The following is a 19,004-nucleotide window of genomic DNA, read 5'->3' as shown; positions in this document are numbered from 1 at the left end:
CAGAAGCTTACACTTCCCGGGTATGATGTGCCTCTTGCCCCACAGGTGTAAGGTGTGCCCGCTGACCTTTTTCACCAAGTCTGAGATGCAGATCCACTCCAAGTCACACACCGAGGCCAAGCCCCACAAGTGCCCGCACTGCTCCAAGTCCTTTGCCAACGCCTCCTACCTGGCCCAGCACCTGCGCATCCACCTGGGCGTCAAGCCCTACCACTGCTCCTACTGTGATAAGTCCTTCCGACAGCTCTCCCACCTCCAGCAGCACACCAGGTGAGTGGCCTGCCTGGTGCTGCCCCCCTGCAGCCGGTATCAGCTCAGCACCTATGCCAGGTGCAAAGACCTTCTTAGGTGCCTACTGCCCTGATGGTCAAGACCAAACTCCTTTACTTGGCTTTTGAGGCCTCTGATAATAGGACTTTTATAGACCTCAGTGGCCTCTACCATCACTACTATGCTGCCCTTCCCAGTTTCTCATCTGCTGTGTCCTTTACCTGAAACACTCTCTCCCTTCTTTATCCTGTTTCTCTGGCCCTCTCCTAGCCATCTCTCTATTCAGCTTCCCCCAGGAAAGTCCTCCTGGGGCCCCAACAGGCCATGTGCATCCCCATCAGAGCAGTGGCAGGCTGTCTTGCCAGGTTCTTTGCCCACCACCCCAAATACATTGGGTGTTCTTGAAGGCAAGGGCTTGGTCATCTCCATTCTCATATCCTCAGTGTGTGGAGCGTAACAAGCAACTAGGCATTTGTTGAATATTTGTGGAATAAATAGAACTATCTTTTATAGGGCATATGATTCATCCATGTAACAAATATTTACAGAGCCTGTGCTCTAAGACAGACATGATCCTAGGTGCTGGGGACACAGCAGTGAATAAAACAGACAAAAATCCCTGTCCTCATAGGCATACAGTCTAGTGAAGTGTGTGAAAGACAGCCTCAGAAATACAAATGCTTTGAGGAAAGACAAATTTTTGCAGAGGAATACAGACATCAGAAAGGCTAACTTGGCACTCACCAAATAAAAATACCATAGGTATTTAAAGAAACATACCAAAGGTTACCAAGATTGCAGTTCATCCCTTCAGAGAGGAAGAGACACAGTGGTTCTCTCCCCCAGTGATGATCACATCTGTGAGCATTGCTATCTGTTGGCCAATATCAGCTTTGTAAAAGTCGGGGATTAGGTGATTTTTGCTGTGGAGCTTGTAATTCGCCAGGAGCAATCAAGTTTTCTCTCTTTGGGGGACTAATGCTAGACAGAGAGACCCTAGTTTTTGTTTCCAGGTTTTTAAAAATTGTTATCTCTGTTGTGATTTATTTGTATATGTCCATGGTCTTAGTAGGCTTTATCACAGGATGCAGAATGCCTTGTCTGGTTCTTGGACTCGGAGACCTAATGTGTAGGTTTGATAAGTAAGAAACATTGGCAGAGTGACAGCAGGGCAAGCCTCTGTTTCTCTCGCTCCTGTGCCTCCCGAGGTATAAGGATTTGACCATCGAAGTGTGTCCCAGCAATTTTCTTTTGTTTTTGTTTTTGTTTTTGTTCCAGCAATTTTCTGATGTTTGTCATTACTTTGATTTCTTTTTAAGTTTGGCCAGTTTTTTTTGGACACAGGCATATGTAATGAGGTGTTGATTTTTTTGTTGTTTACTCATTGAGACAGAGAGATACAGAGAGAGAGCATGAGCAGGGGGAGAAGCAGAGGGAGAGGAGGAAGCAGGCTCCCCACTGAGCCAGGAGCTGGACAAGGGGCTCTGTCGCAGGACCCTGAGATCACAACCTGAGCTGAAGGCAGAGGCTTAACCAACTAAGACACCCAGATGCCCCTGGCGGGGGGGGGGAGGGGTGACTAATAAACAAAGTCCTGCTGGTTGTATGGCTATTAAAATCAGAGCATGTGACACTGAGGTTTCAGAGTTAACTTCTGTCAGGAGACCTCGCAAAACCCCGGGGTCATGATTTTAATCTTGTGTGTGAAAAAATTTCTTAGGATATTATCTAGGATCAGAAAGCTAGAACCATTCAGTTCAGATTTGTTGGGTTGTTGCCCCTACAGCCTGTAACGGTCAGGGTACGTTCTTTTTGCAGATTTCCCGTTTGTCAGTGTCTTGGGCTGGCAGGAGCCACTTTTTCTGTAACCTTAAGGGCTGGGGTTTCACAAGCCAGGGAGCAGATCTAGTGCAGCTTCCTAGGGAGGCCACATTCCCACATGTGAAGGTTGGCCCTTGTGTTTTGCTCTCAGGCTTGTCATGTCTAATTAAATGAAATTTGTCTTTAAATGTGACATTTCTGGCATGGTCATGGTTACAAATTTGATTTACCCAATTATATCCTGTAGGGAAGGGGGACAGATTCTTACCCTATTTACCAAACTAACAGCCACGAGGAGTAAATGATCCCAGTAAAGGCACTGTATTTGTCAGCGATTATTCTGAGCAGTTTTGTAGGTGGGGCCAGTAACATGCTGTTTCAATAGAACTATTTTTTAATTTTATTACTTTTTTTAAAGATTTATTTATTTATTTGAGAGAGAGAGAGAGTTGGGGGACAAGGGAGGGAGGGGCAGAGGAGAGAGAGAATCCTTAAGCAGACTCCGTGCTAAGCACAGAGGCTGATGCAGGGCCCAATCCCACGACCCCGAGATCATGACCTGAGCAGAAATCAAGAGTCAGATGTTCACCTAACTGAGCTGCCCAGGTGTCCCAACAGAATTATTTTAAAATTTCCTTGATAATTCATGAGTTTATATCTATGTTAACTTTGTTTAAAAAAAAAAAAAAACAACTTTGTTTAGTTTCCCTCTTCCCCCAGAATTCTGAAGGGTTAGTTGCGAAGGCACCATTTAAGAAATATTTTATTCCTTGTTCAAACATAGCCTCCTAAATTGAGGATTAGAGGCAGATCAAAGAAGAAAAGGGTCTTCTCATATCCCCTTTAGGAAATAGAAATAAACTCTGGTTAAATCACTTTCATTCACTTCAAGGTCGTAACACCTGTTCTGCTGATCTTGGGTAGTCTGCTTTGCCACAGTGTCTGTTTCTGGACTGAAGAGTCTTGGGTCCTGCCTTCGTGTCAGGCAGTGTCCGGTCAAGGTGATGGCATCAGCATGGAAGCTGTGCTCATTCATCATCTATTCCCTGAGAGAATAGACAGTGTGTGCTACGGGCCTTTACTCAAGCTTAATGTCTTTTTCAGAAGACTCAACTTCTGACCTGAAGTAGACGCCTTTAGGCAGCTGGGATGGGGAACTGTTGATAAGACTACATGGCCCATTTATTGTAATAAGCAACATTTATTTTAACAATCAACAATGTCAGAATGGAGGAGAGTGGAGTCTTCTATTAAGATATAATGCATGACAAATTTTTCAGATTAAGAACATATTTTAGGCAGCAAGGGCATTGAGCCATCTTTGGGTTCTACTTTATCTCATAAAGCATGTGTTAGGACTGTCACTAATTAAGTGTAGTTAAATGTGGAAAAAAATTTTTTTAAGAACATTACTTTTTGATTTTTTATTGTACATGAAAATAAATTACTGTTTTTTTGTCTTCATTTTAAAAAGTGCATATATAGAGACGCCTGGGTGGCTCAGTGGTTGAGCGTCTGCCTTTGGCTCAGATCATGATCCCGGGGTCCTGGGATCAAGTCTCACATTGAGCTCCCTGCAGGGAGCCTGCTTCTCCCTCTGCCTATGTCTCTGCTTCTCTCTCTGCATCTTCATGAATATATAAATAATAATTTTTTAAAGTACACATATATATAATTCTATATGATATACTATATATTTATATAAATTGCATATAATCATATATATAATACATATAAATATTTATACACATATATATGTACACACACACATAAAATCTAAAATTAATGCAGGGGCTCGATCTCACAACCCTGAGATCATGACCGAGCTGAAATCAAGAGTCAGGTGCTTAACTGACTGAGCCAGCTTGAGCGTTTCTTCTTTTGATTTGCCAACTTTCTTATGCTTGCATCTTTATAGGACAGCCCTCGCTCTAGTGTTTGCTAATTAAAACTAGAAAATACAAAACACTTGATAATTTAGAGCACTCCTCTTCTTATAAATCAAAGAAAAAATCTTTGGTGTCGCTGGTGGCCATCTAGAAAGTCCAAGAGCATGTAGGTGTAAGAGATACTTTGATAACTTTATTATTCTGATTTGAGGCCTGGATTTGAGAAGGCTAGGGCACAAGGTGGGCAGCCTATGCGGGTATGAGCCTTGGTCTAATAGAAAATAAACATTAGTACCAAGTAGTGATAAGTATGAAGAATCCTAGTTTTGGGGCACCTGGGTGGCTCAGTCAGGTAAGCGTCTGCCTTTGGCTCAGGTTGTGTCCCGGGATCCTGGGATCGAGCCCTGCATGGGGCTTCCTGCTCAGCGGAGACTGCTTCTCCCTCTCCTGTGTCCCTTTCCCTGCTTGTGTTCTCTCACACACATGCTCTCTCTCATGATAAATAAAATCTTTAAAAAAAGAATCCTAGTTTTTTTTAGAAGTAAACTTTTGTTTTAAAATATTAAACAAGACCATGACCATAAAAGCAGCAAAAAATTAACAGGCCCCTGAAGGGGAGGGTATTTTGCTGATGTTTTTTGATCCAAGGATAGTTCTCTATTCCCGAGGACACATATTTTTTTTTCTCTTGAGTGATTTGAGTGCATAATAGTAGGAAACCAAACAAGCAACGTAAGAGGGTCCTATTAACATTCGAGACAAATTATTAGCCATTAGACAGCGGCACCTATAATTAAACCAATGTGTCCTAATCCAGTGACAAAGAGGTGGGTGTCCTAAATGCCCACAAGTCCCAGAATCCATTAGAGAGACAAACAAAAAAAGCCAGATATAAAGAAGCAACCAGAATCCAGGTTCCTTGTTTCCTACCATTCCACAGAGACTCACTCCTGCTTTTTGCCCCTCCACAGAGAACTAATCAGGGCATAAATCAAATCCATCCTCCAAGGGTGACTGCCAGTAATGATGGGAATAAAAGACGATCATGTCCAAGGCTAACCCAGCCTTGGTCATGTAATAGAAATGGGAGTTAGAAACAGGTTGAGCAAGATTACTCTGCTTGTTGAGAAAGATGTGCCTGGGAGCATTTTGGTAATGTAGTTTAGAGGAGCTGGAGCATTTTGGTGGGACCTCCTGTGAAAGGAAGACACAGCAAGTAAAGAAAAGCAGGTGATTGGCAGAGTGTTCTAGAAATTCAGATTCAGGGTTGGCCCAGTAAATAATAAATACCACATGTAGTTCAAAAGAAAGTCAGCAGAACTTTGTAGTGAGTCCGGTCATCAAACAAAAACAGCATTTGTCACACATACAACAGCAGTTAGCACATGTATATAAGATCACAGATGCGCAGCATCACGATGCCAAAATCAGGGATAGCATTTTGTGAGTGGGTTAGTGAGTTATAGGAAAAGGCACGAGTGACTGGATTTGTTTACTCAGGCTGAAAACCGGTTTTTTGCATTTGTTTCTCTTCTCTGGGCTCTGTGATGCGTACATGTGGACCGATGCTGGTGGCAAGGGTAGGTGTCGTTCGAGTTCCACCAATGATGATGGTCGTGGTAATAAATTCGTAACAACAACTAGTCCTTGTCAAAGGCTCCTGGGTGCCTGGCCCTGCAGAAGGTGATTCCATACAAGGCATCGGTAGAGTCCTCCTACACTGTGAATCTGTGTTTCTAAGTAAGAGATAGCACATCTGAAAAATTCCAGGAAGAGGGAGTCCTCTTGCAGAAGGCTCAGTCGCCGAACCTAGTGTCATGTGAATTACAAAGCACAGTCACTCTACGTCCTTTATTACCTGGGAAATAAAAGACCAGTGAGAACTAATGAACTTTCAATGATTTTATGTAAACATTGAGTAAACTCTTTGATTTTCATAAAGTATTTGTCTTAAATAGAAATGAATGTATTAAAAAACTATCACCATGAAAGTATCTTAGGAACACCCTTAGAATAGGTCACTGAGTCCTTACAGTCCTTTCAGTTATTATTATCATCATCCTCATTTTTGGGCTGAGGAAACTGGGGTCAGGAAGGCAAAGTCACTTGCCCAAGGTCACTCCGCTAAGAGGAGGTAGAAGTGTGTTCAAGCCCAGATCCCCCAGGAGCCTGCCTGTGGCACAGGGAGGAAGGGGCTGCGGAAGTCAGGCTGCGGAAGGAGCTTGGCTGGATGGAGGTGCTAGACACAGCAGAGTGAGTCTCTGGGGCCCCGGGGTGGGGCCTGGGGTCCACGGTGAGTTCCCCTTCACTGCCCCTGTGGGAGCCAGGGCTGGGCTGTCCCCTACTGAGAAGGTGCAGGGCAAAGGCAGGACTGTGCTGTGGGAATTGAGGACTTACTTCTGACTCGCAGTTCAGGGCCTGAAGAGCTTGGGGGCTGTTTCAGGGAAAGCACACAGCCTTGCCCTCCAGTCACCCAGCTGGCACTCCCCAAAGAGCCAGCCCACTGCTGGGTGGCACACACAAGGGCGATCAATGGTCAGAGGCAAGCCCTGGCCCAGAGGAAGCCCTCTGTGACCTGGAGGCTGGTGGGTGTGGAAGTGTTCATAAAAGGAGGGAAGTATGTGGTGGTGGGGAGGACCATCTGGGTCAGGTGTTGAAGGGTCTGTAACCCTTCCTAGAGACGGTCAACAGCACAAGCAAAGTTCTCTGGGGCCTGCTGGGGTATGTGTCTGCATGTGTGTTGTGGGGAATTTGGAAGGATGCTACGCTGGGGAGAGCAGTGGTGGAGAGCGAGGCTTTAGAAACCAAGGCCTTGAATACCAGGCACAGGGTTTGGACTTTGTCCTGGAAAAGGGAAAGACGGTGGAGGTTGCCAGGTGGGGCCATGACAAGGTCAGGTCCCTGTGCTCCTGCACAGGTGGAGGAGGCGGGGCAGGTGGGTGGAGGCAAGGCTGAGGCTGGGAGTCCAGGGAGGAGGCCAGGCAGCCTTGGCACTTAGACTAGAGGAGGCTGGAGGAGGGCTTGGTGGGGTCCCTGAAGAAGGACCTGATGTCCTCTGGAGGGTGCTTGGGCAGGCAGTCAACAAATACTTGTGCAGTACGGACGGCTTTGGTCGTACGGAGCATAGTACTGTTGACTGTGACTGGCCTCGGAGAGAAAACTCACTTTCCTTCATTTGGTCCATGACTCCATACCGTGTCCTCGAGCTGAGCCTGCGCCAGGCCCTGGGGTAATGGTGGTGAATGAGACCAGGGAAGCACTTGGCCTCAGGAGGCAGTCCAGGAAACAGTGACTAGATGGTGACAACATAAGTACCAACACTTGGGGCGGGGGGTGTTGGGGGGCTACAGAGGCCAGGCCTGATCTAGGGAGTCAGGAAAGGTGCCCAGTCAAAGCTTCTATGCTAACAATAGGAGTATGGGTTTTCACCAGCCATTATCTGAGGGAAGTATGCCCAGAAGAGTGGACAGCCAGCCTGGATAAAGGAAGGAGCCTGGAATCTAGTGCCAAGAGGAGGCCAGTGGGGATGGAGGCTGAGAGCAGGGGAGAAGCCCAGTGGGAGGTGAGGACTCTGGGGTGGGTTGTTGGGGGGGTGGGTTAGAACAAAATCAGTGCATGTCCCAGGGTCCCTTGGTCTCCTTTGCCCTTCAACTGCAGCTGAAGGAATTCCCCAGCCCTGGAGGGGAATGAGGATGGGAAGAAATGGAGGGCTATGGCCTCAGGCGGGGTCAGTCCAGATGGCTGTTAAGGTCCTTCTGTTGTAGAGACAGGGTGCCATAGCTGGGATGAGTCCCCACATGTGTGACGGCCAGAAATGTACAGGTCGAATATGGGTTCTCAAAACCAGGCCAGCCCGGTGGCATTTGGCAAGTCTCCATGCAGCTTGTGGGCTGCCCTGTGCTTGCCCTCCGGTCCCCACCTCATGGAGGAGATGGTGGGATGGGGGGGTGGCTGCCTTTGCTGGGGATGCAGCCGGGACACAGGTGTGGCGGGCAGAGTCATCAGTCAGACAAGGTTGCCTGATGAGAAACGGATCTCCGACCAGGAGGTAGGGTGCAGAGGAGCAGGGAGGTGAGGCCAGAGCCCATGGTGAAGGGCCTTGAATGCCACACTAAGGAATCTGGACTATCCACGTTAGTAGTGGGCAGCCAGGGTCTTACTGCTGGCAGAAAGGGTTCTTCTTTCTGGCCTGGCCAGCACGGAGCCTGCTGCGACAGGAACCTCAATTTGTTTGCTCAGTTTGTTGATGAGCAGAGCAAGCCCCGTCAGTGAGGTGGGCTGGGGCACCAGGGACAGGAACTGACACCAAGTGACCAGGGCCGGGTTTTCCCTCCCCCTGATGCTCGGTGGCAAATGAGGGAAACAAGGTTCAGGCCAGCCAGCATTCCGCTGCCCACCTGCTTGGCAGAGAGGATTTGCCAGAACAGGTGACAGAGGACAAGCACAGGCTGAAAGTGGAAGGCTCGCATGGAGGACGGGGCTTCCGCCCCCGTGTGCCGGGCTCCTGAGCAGCTGCACACCTGCTCTGGGCCCACCTCCTCCTCACCTGGGCTGTCAGACAAGCATGTGCAGCAGCACAGACTTGAGCAGAAAATAAGCCACATCAGCCCTGAAGTCAGCACTCTGTCTGGAGTCACCCTCTCAGGGAGGCCCACCCTGACCACCCTATTTAAAATAGCACACATACCAGGCCGCCTGGGTGGCTCAGCGGTTGAGCGTCTGCCTTTGGCTCAGGGCGTGATCCCAGGGTCGAGTCCCACGTCGGACTCCCTGCATGGAGCCTGCTTCTCCCTCTGCCTGTGTCTCTGCATCTCTCTCTCTCTCTCTCTCTCTCTGTGTGTGTGTGTGTGTCTCTCATGAATAAATAAATAAAATCTTAAAAAAAAAAAAATAGCACACCTACCCCCACCACCACCATCCCAGAACATTCATGCTCCCTCCACCTTACTTTTTTTTCTTCTCACAGCACTGACTACATTCTACATGGGACTTACTTACTTATTTTATGTTTGTTGTTTGTTTCCATGAGGCAGTGGCTTTTTGTCTGTTTTGTTCATTCTGAGTACCAAACATGGTGCCTGGCACACGGGTACCCAATGTAATAATTGTTGAATGAATCAATGATAGTAATACTGGCAAGTTTTTACTAAGTCAGCTCTGTGCCAACACTTGGATAAGCCCCTTAACATGTTTTATCTAATGTGATCTTCACAAAGTGAAGTGAGGTCATATTTTTATGCCCATTTTGCAGATAAACTGAGGCCCAGGGATTTCTTTCCCCAAGGTCACCCAGCTTGTAGATGGTAGAGCCAGGATGAGAACCCAGGAGTGGGAGTGGACAGAGGGGCTGAACTTCAGGCCTCACTGTCCTGCATTCCCTCAGTAGCTGGGGTGACCAGGTAGCCACCATGGATATGTCTCTGGTGTGGGGACAGGGCAGGAGACAGAAATTGGGGGCCAGTCAGAGAGAGAGAGGCTTCCTTCTGAGGGAAAGAGGAGGGTGGACGGGGCATTTCCTGGCAAAGCTGTGGATCTGTGTTCTTTTCCATGGTGGTCTGCAGGTGGGTTAAGAGGAGAGGGGCAGAAAGCTGTCTGTGCAAGCCCCTGATGTGTAGCTGGAGGCTGGGCTGGGTCTCTGAGTGCGTCTCTGAGTAGGTGCCGATGGTGGGCTGGATTTACAGACTGGCAGTGGGAGGCCAAAGAAGGAAGGAGAAGGGGGGGCGTGGTCTTTGAAGTTCCCAGCTCTTGCCTGGTGCTGCTCTCTGGGGAGTGGAGACCGGGAAGCTTGGGAACCAGATACACGGTGCAGGTGCAGGCCGTCCAAGGGCTGGGGACTGGAGCTGGCCTGGGGTACCTGTCAGGGACTTCCACCTCACTGCGCTGCCCATTACAGAATCCACACAGGCGACAGACCCTACAAGTGCCCACATCCTGGCTGCGAAAAGGCTTTCACTCAGCTCTCCAACCTCCAGGTGAGTGCACGCCTGGCTCTTGCCTGCTAGGTGCAAAGGGAGCAGAAGGGGGTGGGGCTGGGGAGCCCTGCCTGGCCCCTGAGCCCCTGCTGTGCCCCCCCCCCCCCAGTCTCACCAGCGCCAGCACAACAAGGACAAGCCCTACAAGTGTCCCAACTGCTACCGGGCCTACTCGGATTCCGCCTCCCTGCAGATCCACCTCTCGGCCCACGCCATCAAGCACGCCAAGGCCTACTGCTGCAGCATGTGTGGGCGGGCCTACACCTCGGTGAGTGCCTGGGGTCCCTGGGGAGCCTCCTCCTCATCAGATCTGTAGATTCTCCCCACTTTCCAGACAAGGAAACAGGCCCAGAGAGGGGAATGACTCTCCGAGATCATGATGGGTGGCAGAGCCAGTTCTGTTTTTGGCTGCCCTAGGCCCTACTCCCGGTCACCTAGTGGCCTTCAGCCTACCTTTCCCGGGCGTGGTTTCCTCTGGGCCCGGAACACTCCAGGCAGTAGTGGGGGCGCCAGGCACGCCGGAAGGGCCTTTCCACTGGAGAAGTTGCAGGCCCCATCATGGCCGCTAGGGGGCACAGTGACTCGGCCCAGAGCCACCTCGTCTCTAGAAAGGCCTGAAGGGTACAGGGTCTTTTCATCCAGCCCCCTGTCCCTGGGTGGGAAGGCTCCCTAAGCAAAGAGGCGCTTTGGCACCCACCAGAGGGAATCTGGCAAGTCGCTTGGGTGTGTGTGTTCAGCTAATGAAGTATTCTGGTCCACAGAGCCCACGTAAACCCAGACAGAGCTCACTGGGCCTCCTCTTCCCTATCTGTAACACAGAGGAGGTTGTAGTTCTCACCTCACTGGGCTGTTGGCCAGCACAGTGCCTAACAAACGTCTGCTAACACGGCTGTTTATTCACTTGGTGTTTACGGAACACTTGTGCCAGGCATTGGGGCATCACGATGAATCAAACACACATATTCTTTGCCCCCAGGGAGGTTGGAGTCTATGGCTGGAGACAGATATTAAACAAGTAACTACACAAATAAACAGGGAATGACAAGTTGTGGTAACTGCTCTAAGCCGGGTTTGTCACCCTCAGTGCTTGGTAACATTTGGGCCAGGGCCCTCTTATTGGGGGTGGGGGGCTGTCAGGTACATTGTAGGATGTTAGCACCAGCCTTGGCCTCTGCTCACCAGCAACCCCCTCCTCAAGCTCTGACAACCCCAAATGCCTCCAGATGCTGCCAAACGTCCTGGGGCAGGGGGTGGCTCTCCTCAGACCAAGAACCACTGGTCTGAAGGAAACGTAGGTTGATAAAGCAGCAGGGAGGGTGGAATGGATTTGGGAAAGGGGAGCAGGTCTGGGTAGGCCAACTGAGGGGGCCAGTGAAGCTTTGAAGGGTAAGGATGGTGAGAACCTTCCAAGCAGGGCACTGGTGAATGCAGACACGCTGAGGTGGAACAAACATGGCGTGTCCCAGGAACTAAAAGAAAATTAGGTCACACACGGCTGGGGGGGCCCTGTTAGGGAGTTTGGATATTTGCCAGGTGGAATGGGAAGCCATGGGGGTTGGGGAGGGGACTGTCTGGAGGGTACTTTTGAAAGGTCACTGACTGGAGGGGGCACATGTGAGGTGGTCAGCAGTATGTCAGGTGCCAGCCAGGCCTACGTCACACTGCTCCTTCCCTGGAGTTCACAGGGCAGAGGAGAGATGAAAGAAGGCAGAACCTGTAGGGAAGGGCCCCCAGGGGCGAGGTGGGGCACCCCAGACTGAGGAGCCCCACTCAGCTGGCTGACCTTCGCCCTGACATTCGCCTCCTCACACTGCTCCCAGGGAAGGGGCTGCCAGAGTTGTGGCTGCAGTTCTAGATAGAGTCTATTTGAACTCTGGGGGCAGGAGGTGTCCCAGCTCATCTGGCCTGCAGCCCCACCCTGAACTGAACTCCTTAGAACAAGAATAATGACCTTTATTTTTAATATATTTTTGTTTGTAATTAAATTAAGCTGGCATACCTTTTTTTTTTAAAGGGTATCTTCTTTTTTTTTTTTTTTAATTTTTATTTATTTATGATAGTCACAGAGAGAGAGAGAGAGAGAGAGGCAGAGACACAGGCAGAGGGAGAAGCGGGCTCCATGCACCGGGAGCCCGATGTGGGATTCGATCCCGGGTCTCCAGGATCGCGCCCTGGGCCAAAGGCAGGCGCCAAACCGCTGCGCCACCCAGGGATCCCCTGGCATACCTTTTTTAAAAAGTAGGCTCCATGCCCAGTATGGGGCTTGAACCCACAACCCTGAGATCAAGAGTCACATGCTCCACCAACTGATTCAGCCAGGCACCCCAACATACCTTTTATAAAAAACAAAAAAAGTTTAATGGATTGAATTTTAAACTACCTTATACATAAAAGAAACATTTTAGAATAGTGAACACGCTGTTTCCATTAGCCTCCAGAGCCATCAACTAATCTTGCCTCATCCATATCCTTATTTTTGGAAGTAAAATAGACATTATATTATTCCATCTGAGAATGTTCACTGTGACGCTCAGCAAAAGGACTCCTCTTTTTGAACATATCCACGGTATCTTTACCATTCGCCACTGGGTATCATCAAATACCCAGTCAGCGTTCACATTTTTGTCTCCTGAAGGCCAGAATTTTATTTCCTTACAATTTGACTTTGTAATCATGATCCAAATAAGTTCCCTACACTGCATCCAATCAGTATGTCTTTAAATCTGTTGATCCCCCCACCCTGTCTTCGCCACCCCCACTCTCCCCAGCCTGGGCCTTTTTTTTCTCTGCAATGTGTTCATTGACAGTGGTTTCCTAGTGTGGACGTGGCTGATTGCTTCCCTCTGGTGGTGGTTCATAGCATGTTGCCACCACATCTGAGGGCTTGCTCTACCACTTTCTGAGCAAGGTGATGTTTGAAGCTGGAGGGTGAGTGGTGGCTCACCAAGTGCTCCACCTCCTCCCACTGAGTGTGAGGGCCTCTGGGCCTGCAGGTGAGCCTTGAGGTCACCTCACCCACCCACCTGTGGGTGCCTCAGGTCAGACTTAGCAGAACCTGTGGGGGCACTCAAGGAGCGAGCCGAACATGCCCAGTTTTATGCTTCTGCAAGTCACCAGTGCTATCAGGTCCAGCTTCTTCCCCAGGGAGGGTCGAGTGGGGTGGGGATTGGAGGTGGCTGCAGTGGCCAGGGCTCCCACCGCCACCTGGAATGCAGTGTAGAAACCAAAGAAAAAGTAGTCCCCTTAACCCATACTGCATGCTGGGAGCTCTGTCCACTCTAGCAACCCTCTGAGGTTGGGTCTTCAAGAGGAGAAAACAGGATTGGGACATATGAGATGATGTGTCTGAGGTTCCACTGCTAGGAAATGGCAAAACCCAGCTCAGACCCAGGCCTCCTGCTCCTCCCACACTGAAGCACCAGACAGATGGGGGCAGCTATGCGTGATCCCCATGGCAGGCTGAGGTTTGGCCAGCATACCCTGCTATAGCCTGTTGGCCTGGGCCTAGGGAAGTCCAGGTGGGTGCTGCCGAGGGACAAGCCGGTGCCTGCCAGCTCTCCGGCTGGCATGCTGTGGGCCCAGAGATTGGTAAGTGAACAGCATTCACCCCTGGCAGCGATGCAGCATCACCAGACCTAATGCCCATTGCCCTCTGATGCCTTAGAGCCAGGGCTGCTCCCCATTAGCTGGCCCACCTACCAAGGAGCCCTCCAGTGGCCACTTGTGGGAACTGCAGCCCCCCTCCCCCCACCCCCGCATCTCTTGCCAGTGGTTGGTTGGTTCCCTGTTCTGAATCTCACCCCTGCCCGCAGGAGACCTACCTGATGAAGCACATGTCCAAACATACAGTGGTGGAGCACCTGGTGAGCCACCACTCGCCCCAGAGGACGGAGTCCCCCGGCATCCCGGTGCGAATTTCCCTCATCTGAGCCGACCCAAGGCGCCGCCCCACCCTGCCCACTGGCAGACACAGACCCAGGCAGCACCAGGCCCCAACTTCCTCCAGGGGCCCTCCAGGAGCAGCCGAGCTCTCTCATGACCTTCCTGACCTTCCAGAAAGCCTGGGCTGCAGAAGCCCTGTCTGGTCCAGCTCCGGGGGCGGCCAGGCCAACTGCAAGATTCTGGACTGTTTTGGTGGCATCCAAAGACGATCTCAGAGCACTTTGAACCTCTCTGTTGGGTTTCTTTTTGTTCCCCACCCTCCACTTGCTTCACTGTTTTGTTTTTTTTTTTTTAAGTTTGTTTTGGAAATAACAGAAAAGATATTTATTGGCCAAGAAGTTGGTGCTGCTAAGACCGAGAAATTAAAAGAATCGGACAGATGGACACAGAGAACAGAGGGCAGCGTGGGACCTTCTCTTGCCACAGCCTCAGGTCTTGAGGGAAGGCTCAGGCCTGGGTTTCTGGACTGCAAAGGGGACCCCCAGGTGGGAGGGGACAGAAGGCAGCTGGAGTGAGCCACTCACCCCTAGGTGTCCAGCTCACACCTCTCGAGCTACGCCCTGGGCATTACTGAGCAGAGGGATGTGGCAGCTACCAGGGCTGTCGAGGCTTCAGGAGGCAAAATGGGAGAGGGGCTGAGAGATCCGCAGGACCAAAGGGTGCAGCGTTGGGCTGGGCTGGGCGCAGGCCCAGGGAAATGGGGTGAGGGTGGGCTGGGTAAGACCTGGCCCTCCACTGCCCTGAAGACCACCCCAGTCTACCTCGGTGCTGGCCAGGAAACCTATTGGCTACCTCTCCCACCATCCCAGACTGTGGGCAGCAGGGGTGGGGAGGGAGTGGGCCTGGGCTTAGGACCCCTCCCCTCCAGAATTTCCTCCAGATGGGGCAGTGCCCAGGGAGGGGTTTTGTCTTCCCTGTCATGGAGGGGGAACCCCCAGTCCAGGCCCTAGGCCCCTCAGCAGGGAAGGGATCCTCGGGGAGGAGGGTCCCAGGAGCAGACCCTGCCCTCAGCCCCCCACAGACACACCCCAATCTGAAAGCCATGCGTGTCCGTGTATATAGGAACTATGTACAGAGCCCGGAGAAGCCCCCCTTCATCCCCCGGGAAAAAAAAAAAAAGAAAACTAGACAGAAACTCATCTATATATTCTGTATCTGGAGTTCCGTTTTGAATATTAACTGTGTTATTTTTATACACTTTTTAAGCCTTAACTCGCCATTGATTTACCAGTTTAACGTTTCCTGGGGTATTTTTTTCCCATGGGGTTCTCTGCCCCTACCCCCACCCCTTTGTTTGACTTGCGTCGTCTGATAACTCAGTATTGTAGCTTTTTGTCCGCATGTTACTACCCTGTAAATACGCTGTTCTACATACTGTTAACACCCCATTTGCTTTTTTCTATGGGACCTCCAGGCCACCATATTTAGAACTAGTTACCTTATTAAAAAAGAGAAAACAGTCTGTTGGCTTCTCAGTCTGCATCTTGGTGGCAGGGAGGTGAGGGCAGGTGCCCCTCAAAGCTTCAGGAAACAAGTTTGCATTAGATTTAAGAAAAGGGGTGGGGAGCAACATAAAACGAATGTGGGGGAAGACACTAAATGGGGCAAGAAACAAAGGAATTCCAAACCCTCTGCTCTTTGTATTTCTCTGTTGTGAAGAATAAACTGTACCCGCACCTGGGTGGCGGCGGTGTGTGGCGTGCTCTGTGCGAGGGCGGGGCTGGGGGGCACCTTTCCATGCTCCTCTCCCCTCCCCCGCCCCCCAGACCTGGGGACCAAGGGAAATGGCCTTGTATTGTGGGCTGGCCTCACCCCAGCTGCTGAGCCGACTGCTTGGTGTTGGTCACCCTACAGCCCCCTAGGAGGGGGCAGCCAACCACGAGGGATTTTTTTTTTTTTTTTTTTTGCTGAGGATCATGGTGGAATCAAGTGGCAGGTACACAAACTTCACCCAGGCTTGTCTCATGCTGAATGAAGCCTTTGGGGATGTATGGGGTCCACCAGTGAGGTTCACAGCCCCCGCTCCCAGAGGGGCAGCCACATGCCTATCTTGCCTGTCTCCAGGGTCCATCCTGACTTGTGGAAGCAATTCCAGGGACTGAGGGAGCCAAGTCCCCCTTCACATACATTCTCCCCATGTGGGTCAATGTTTTGACTGCCTGAGGGGGAAATGCAGGAATTAATTCCCCCAAGGTTTATCAAGGCTGGTCCTTTGCTGGGGGCATCCTTAGAGAGCCAGAAGTCATTCTACCAAGAGTCACCCCGGAGTTCACCTTCGGGAATTCACTCTGAGCCCTCCCAGGCCTTGTGTGGCAAGGCTTGGCTGCGGGTGACGAAGGAAGGTCAGGCAAGCAGGTGCCTTACAGGATGGTGCAGGTGCAGGGGTCAGGCCAGCCTCAGGGCTCAGAGGGGTCTCCAGCTCGCTCGCCTCTTGGCTTCGTTCTCGGAGTCGCTTTCATCCTCGGGCTCCTGTGCGGTCAGCAGCTCCGGCCTCACAGGTCCCAGATTTCCAGCAGTCAAGCCTTTGTCTCTCTCCCAGAAGCCCCAAGTAGTCTAATCGGGTCTTCTGGTTGGGACTGGGTTAGGTACCATCCCCGAGCCAATCACTGTGACTGCAAAGTCTGTACGTGATCAGCTCAGACCTGGAGCCCGCGCTCCAAGCCGGGAACAGAGGGTGAAACCCCAATCTGCAGTACATCTCCCCAAAAGGAAACCAGACGTGCTCACATCGGCAGGGGGAAAGGGTGTGGAGTACCCAGGCTCACAACTTGTGTAACTTCAGAGGCCTCACTGCCGTCTCTGATACTGACCTCCCCTAGCCGGCGGCGCCGGGAAGCGGCGGGCTCCGGCAGCCATGTTTGCATCACATGACCCGACCCCATCCACACCTGATTGGCCAGCAGTGGACACGTGACTGCGCCTGCGGCGCTGAGACCAGTCGTAGCAATGGTGCCAGTGCAGTGTCCAGGCCGTCCTGGTTGGGGGTGCACGATGCACGCCTCTTCCCAGCTCCACATTCAGTGAATGTTGCCGTTTGACATCAGCCGTGCTGGGGTTTATACAACACAAACTCGGGAGGGCTACAAATGGGGGCTTTCTTTCTCCTGGAAGAGCCAGTTCAGGACAGCACTAGCTGACTCTCCAACCAGCTTCGCCTGCCCACGGATTAGGAATAAATTAGGAGATGGTGGACTCCTGAACTGGAAGACCCTGCGGTCCGGGGGTTGGGGATGTGTGTTGGGCCAGACACAAGCAGGACAGAGACAGAAGCAGAGATAGACAGAGGAGACCGAGAGCCGGTGTCAAGACTCAGTTCCTGACTCCAGCTTCTGGCCAGGTTTAATTTCCTTGCTCGTTCTCACATCAATGAGTTTGAAGTTGCCGGTGGTGTGACATTGAGCAACTTAAGTAGCCTCTCTATGCCTGATTTTCTTATATGTAAAATGAGGGCAATAATAGTAACCAATTTGTAAGGTGGATGTGAGGATTCAATGAGTCAATATATGTCTAATGCTTAGAACATTATGTGCCTGGTAGGTATTAAGTACCAGTAAATGTAATTGTGACTATTACTATTTGACATGGCCCTGGTCAACCTAAGTCCCTTATGACCGACAGCTGATGATGTTTGGCAGTTTCTGGGGGTGGCATCTGAGCTGGCCTGGCAGGGTGGGCAGCAGGGGCAGGTGAAGATTTTACATGTGGCAGTGATACTCTGAGGACTGGGAGTCCAGTTTTCACCTGCTTGCCTGGAAGTTCTCAGGAGCTTTGATTGCCCCTGAGGGTACGAGCATAGGTGTGCCAGCCCCAAGTTATCAAGCAATAACCTGTTCTTAGGCACACCTAGCCTGTTCTTATCTCTAATCTAGAGTCCAAATGGCATTCTGAGGTTTGCTAATCTAGTTAGGGCAGGAGGCATTGGGGAACTTCAAACTGTTTTTGAGAGCAGATCTCAATAAGAATTTGCTTGTAAAGATGATCAGATTCTAACAGTGTTGATTGACAGTGACACTGTTAGAAGTGGCGACAGAAAGCGCTTATCCCTGCTTGTTATTCCCTCTAATGCACCACACATACACACTGAGGGCCTCTGGGTAAGACAAAGGAGGGAGACACTCCCAAGAAGTCATCTGTTCCATACCACAGCTTCCTTGACCATTCCCCCTCCTCAGGAAGGTCTCCACCCACAGTGTGGAGCTGCCCCAGCCTAGCACCTGGAAACCACTGACTGTGCCATCATTTCCTCTTTAAGACAGGAAATGGCTGTTCTTTTTGGCAAAGCCTTTGCACTCCATGAACTTGCTGGAGAAGGGGCAAGCAAGGAGAGGGAGAAGGCAAGTCACATTTTCTGGAGCACCCCAACCTCCGCAAGGAGGTTGATCGGCATCCCCACTTTACATACGAGAGATGACAGCAAAAGTAAGGGATTTGGCCACAGTCACTCGCGGAGTTAGAAGAGGAACAGATTCCCACCCAGATCTTATTAGCTCAAGCTCAGGTCTCTCATGGCCCCGGGTGATGAAGGTTGGTGTGGGTAGCTCTTGGTGAATATTGCAGGGTAAGATGGAGAACAATTTCCCACCAGAGGAAGGGATGTGCCAGCCCCAAATCATCAAGCAATAATCTGTTCTTAGGCACATCTAGCCTGTTCTTACCTCTAATCCAGAGTCCAAATGGCATTCTAAGGTTTGCTAAATCTAGTTTGGGCAGGAAGCGCTGGGGAACTTCAAACTGTTTTTGAGAGTAGAGAGATCTCTTATTTCACATCATCAATAAGTAGAATCTGGTTGTAAAAATGATCAGATTGTAAAAACCATCAGGGTTGATTTATGCCAGAATTGCTGTCTTTTGAAGGAACTGTGGAGGCTATTAAAAACGCAAGGACTGTGAGAACACTACACAAAGGATTCAGGGGACCTGGGGTGAAATCCCACTCTCCCAAGGCCTCAGCAGTCCCAACTGTCAGAGGACAGCCCAGGGGCTTCCAGCTGCTGCCTGCTGTCTCTTTGGCACTGTGACCGCCGTTCATGGAGGGCCTGATGATTTCCCTCCTGTTCAGAGCCTGTGTTTATCCCCACTTGATGAAGACTCTGGATAGCAGCCACAGGTA

General features: G+C 50.6%; 1 protein-coding gene across 5 annotated transcripts in view; it reads left to right on the top strand.

The window, feature by feature from the left end:
* ZNF362 (zinc finger protein 362) overlaps window positions 1-15,356 on the top strand; it is a 40,091-nt gene extending 24,735 nt beyond the window's left edge. For all 5 annotated transcript variants that reach the window (XM_041766231.1, XM_041766229.1, XM_041766228.1 and 2 more), the window contains 4 exons: window positions 46-270; window positions 9,874-9,952; window positions 10,062-10,220; window positions 13,765-15,356. In XM_041766231.1, the coding sequence (XP_041622165.1) occupies window positions 46-270; window positions 9,874-9,952; window positions 10,062-10,220; window positions 13,765-13,881 (580 nt within the window). In that variant the 3' untranslated portion in view covers window positions 13,882-15,356. The remainder of the gene's footprint in view (window positions 1-45; window positions 271-9,873; window positions 9,953-10,061; window positions 10,221-13,764) is intronic.
* The last annotated feature ends 3,648 nt before the right edge of the window (window positions 15,357-19,004 follow it).

The sequence above is a fragment of the Vulpes lagopus genome, chromosome 8 (assembly GCF_018345385.1).
Source record: "Vulpes lagopus strain Blue_001 chromosome 8, ASM1834538v1, whole genome shotgun sequence".
Taxonomy (NCBI): domain Eukaryota; kingdom Metazoa; phylum Chordata; class Mammalia; order Carnivora; family Canidae; genus Vulpes; species Vulpes lagopus.
The sequence above is the reverse complement of the archived record's forward strand: the minus strand, read 5'-3'. Positions and strand labels throughout refer to the sequence as shown.